Source organism: Dipodomys ordii, unplaced genomic scaffold (assembly GCF_000151885.1).
Source record: "Dipodomys ordii isolate 6190 unplaced genomic scaffold, Dord_2.0 Scaffold243, whole genome shotgun sequence".
Classification (NCBI taxonomy): domain Eukaryota; kingdom Metazoa; phylum Chordata; class Mammalia; order Rodentia; family Heteromyidae; genus Dipodomys; species Dipodomys ordii.
Genome location: NW_012267459.1, coordinates 254,144 through 258,332, shown reverse-complemented (window position 1 = coordinate 258,332; position 4,189 = coordinate 254,144). Strand labels below are relative to the sequence as shown.

The 4,189-nt window shown below is 39.1% G+C and overlaps 1 protein-coding gene across 1 annotated transcript in view; it reads right to left on the bottom strand.

Moving 5' to 3' along the window:
- Nucleotides 1–4,189, bottom strand: part of LOC106000803 (phospholipid-transporting ATPase IB) — a 407,841-nt gene that overhangs the window by 330,565 nt on the left and 73,087 nt on the right. The window contains exon 18 of the mRNA XM_013036039.1: nucleotides 725–774. Coding sequence (XP_012891493.1) covers nucleotides 725–774 — 50 coding nt within the window. The remainder of the gene's footprint in view (nucleotides 1–724; nucleotides 775–4,189) is intronic.

Here is a 4,189-nt window from a genome sequence, read left to right as displayed (position 1 = left end):
GAAGGGGAAACAAAGGAGGAGGCAACAATGCTTGATAAGAAATGTACTCATTATCTTGCCCATGTAATTGTAACCCCTCTGTACAGTATTTTCACAATTAAAAAAATTTTTAAAAATGAAATGTACTCATTACATGACTTACATAACTGTAACCCTTCTGTGCATTACCTTTATAATAATCAAAAAAACTTTAAAAAGACATAGAAACACAATATTACTCTCAAAAAATACAGAAAAATTATATAGTTCACTCTCTTTAATGAGACCCACAGATTCCAAAGGGAATTTGATTTGTAGGATATGTTTACCATATTTAATACTTACTACTAATCATAATATACAATCATGTAAACATGCAGATAGAGTTGTTAAATGTATTATTAAGTAGCTGGGCTCTGGTGGCTCACATCTATAATCCCAGCTATTCAGGAAGCTGAACTCTGAGGATTATGGTTTGAAACCACCTTAAGCAGAAAAGTTCAGAAGACTCTTACTTCCAATTAACCAACAAAAAGCTGGAAGTAGAGCTATAGCCCAAGTGGTAGAATATATATGAGTATTTATAGACTATATAATATATATTATCTATGTTATATAAATATATGCTAATATAAATGAGATGTTACATATTAACATATATATATAAATATATATAATTTGATATATATTTTGATATATTATATATAATATAATTTCACTTCAAGTACAGGAAAGAGAAACATACCTGGAAAATTCCAAAACATTAAGGATTCCAAATGTCTGCTCCTGTCCCATCTATGAAAGAAAAAGTTGTTACCTATTGTGAAAAGTATTCAATTCTCCAAGCAATTGTGCCCCAATCATAAGCACACACGTGCACACATGCAAAACAACTGGAGCCTTAAGGCAAATGCCTTTGCAATGAATAGTTTTCTCATAAGTCTAGAGCTCCCTCTGCTGGTAGAAACGTCCCCTTCCCCCCCCCCCTTCAGTTATATGGCTATCCTAGTGGTTGGCTGATATAGCCATTTACAAGTGATGAAGATACATGACACAAGCTATAAAACGCTATCAGAAACCTTGGGATCCTGAGCTAAGGTTTTTCATCACCCTTACTTCCCAGCTGCTCTCTATGCCCTCCCTGTCATAAGGGACTCTATATTGTAAGCAAAATATATCCCATCTCCCTTAAGTTGTTTCTGTCAGGCATTTATTTAGAGAAATAAGTAACACAGAACATGAGTACTGAAGAACTAGGATTGCTGATTTGACTACCTGACAGTGTGATTCAGTATGGTTTCTGAATATATTATGAGCACCAAAAATGTCAAGTACTTTGTATCAGGACAAAAGGAATGGTATCTTGATGTTGACTTTATATTTAAAAGACTTTCCTATGAGAAAAAGAGCACTCTGCACACAAACAAGAGCTTAGGAAAGTCCCCTCCCCCTTGCAGGATTCAGTTCATCACACTTAGTCACCTAGGTATTCAGAGGCCACTGAAGCTGTGGTGCAAATGGGTCAAGTTCGTGCTAGCTCATATTGGTGTCATTTATGTGATACTGTTTTCTGAGGCATGGAAAATGCAAGAGGTTTTTTGCGGGGGGGCATTACAGAACTGAAAGAGAGAGGATGAACTTATTCAAAGTATATTGTACATACTGGTGCTGGTGGATCACACTTGTAATCCTAGCTACTCAGGAGGCTGAGATTTAAGAATTGTGGCTCAAGGCCAGGCTGGGTTAAAAAAAAAAAGTCTGTGAGACTCTTATAGCCATTAATCAGCAAAAAGCTAGAAGTGGAGGTATGGCTTAATTGGAAAAGTGCCAGACTTGAGAGACAAGAAAGAGTACAAAACCTTGATTACAAGCCCCAGGACCAGCACAAAAACAAAAGTATACTGTACGTATTTATGAAATGATCAGAGTAAACTCCCCCTGTACTATTAATATATGCTAATAAAAAAACATAAAAATTTAAAAAGAGCTGGACCTAATGCAAGAGTTATAGGGTCATGAAGATTTGCAACAAGATTTCAAAGGAAAGCCTGGGAAGCCAGGCAATCTGTGACTTGGTCCAAGGCCTTGGAGGAGGCCCCTGAGAAAAGACTTGCCCAGAATGTGGGAAGCAGTATCTCATAGGCTAGGGGCCCAGAGAGAATAAAAGGCAAAGAAGGAGAATGAATGCAAACAGACCCCCCTCTCTCTCTCTTTCTCTCTCTCTCTCTCTCTTCTAGACACCATGATATGATCCTCTCTACCATTCCCCACCATGATGGACTGAAATTGTGAGAAAAACAAGTCTTTCCTCTGGAAGGAAAGGAGGAAGAGAAGGTGGGAAGGAGGAAAGAAGGAGGGGAAAGAGGAAGGAAAGAAGGAAGGGAGAGAGGGAAGGATGGAGGGAGAGGGGGGAAGGAAGGAAGGAAGGAGGGAGGGAGGGAGGGAGCGAAGGAGGGAGGGGAGGAAGGAGGGAGGGAAAGAGGGAAGGAGGGAGGAAGGGAGGGAGGAAAAGGAAAAAGAGCTCATCCTTGAGGCCACATACCAATTACCAAATCCATAACTAAATCATCCTCTCCTCACCACAACTCCTTCCTCTTTGTATCACAAAATACAAAGATCTATATAATGTGGCTTTCATTTATCCTTATTCACCTCTCAGAATGCACCAGTTTCCCCTTTTCCTCTGCCTGTCTCAGCTCTGTCAGAATCCTGTTAGACAGCACCCATTGATTACTTCCAGTAGCCACCCAGTCTCTGAACCAAGGTTACCTCAACCACCTATGGAGCTAATGTGCTCAGCTGTACAATGATTAGCAAAGACATTTCATGTAAATACTGGCGGCCAGTATTGGTTAATAGTATCCCAGAATTAATGGTTGAATGGGATTTCTTAAACCATTATTTATGAGACCTAACTCATCAAGCAGTCATGCATGACTTCAAGAAATATGGCCTTTAAGCCTTAATAAAATGATGAAGGGTGCAAACCTGGCATTTAACATGGATATGATCATGCCATAGGCTCTTTGCTCCCCACATGTATCTGGCATTCTGAGCCAAGTAGAGCAGCTTTCTTATCTTCTGTATTTCCATTCATGCTTAACCTCCCGCAACTATCATTTTTACACTGCATGCAACAACACTAATACAACTAAATATTCTACAGTTGGAGGTTAAAATTCCCCTGAAACTAAGCCGGGTGCTGGTGGCTCACACCTGTAATCCTAGCTACTCAGGAGGCTGAGATCTGAGGATCATGGTTCAAAGCCAGCCTAGGCTGGAAAGTCTGTGAGACTCTTATCTCCAATAAACCATTCAAAAACTGGAAGTGGTGCTGTGGCTCAAGCAGTAGAGCACTTGCCTTGAGCTGAAGAGCTGAGGGACAGCACCCAAGCCCAGAGTTCAAGCCCCATGACTGATCAAAAAAAAAAAAAAATCTCCTGAAACTGCTGGGCACCTGTGGCTCAAGCCTATAATCCTAGTCACTCAGGAAGCTAAAACCTAAGGATTGAGGTTCAAAGCCAATTCTGGGCCAGAAAGTCTGTGACTCTTATCTCCAATTAAACACGGCAAAACTACTACTTGATCTGTGGCTCAAGTAGTAGTGCCACCCTTGAGCAGAAAATGTCAGGGACAGTACCCAGGCCCTGAGTTCAAGCCCCAGCACTCACACCAAAATAAGTATATAAATAACTCTCTTGAAAGGGACTTCATTTTTAAAAAATAAAAAGGTTACTAAGAAGAAAATTCCATATTTAATCAGTGTTTCATTCCACTCTTCCATTTTAATGATTGCACATTTCCTGAAGCTAAATTTCCTTGGTTGATTAAAATAAAGTTTAAAATAAACACAGTCTGTTTTCTATACTACAAGGAAACATGAAGGTCCAAAGACATAGCATTTTAAGTAAGATATATTTTATAGGCTTTGATATTTTATAGGTAAAAGAAAAACAAATGACTACTGCCAACTGAAAAATGATCTTCAAGTTCATTAAAGAGGTGTGGAGAATAAGGATGAATTAAGTGACTGTCCAAATGTCCTCATGAACCCAGAGTGTAGTAAAACACTACCCTTCCAACTGTCATCATTAATACCAGTGGCTCACCAGTTCTTTTCTTTTTAATTTAATTTAATTTTATTTGTGAACATACTGTACAGAGGGGTTACAATTGCATGGGCAGGATAATGCGTACATTTCTTACCAAG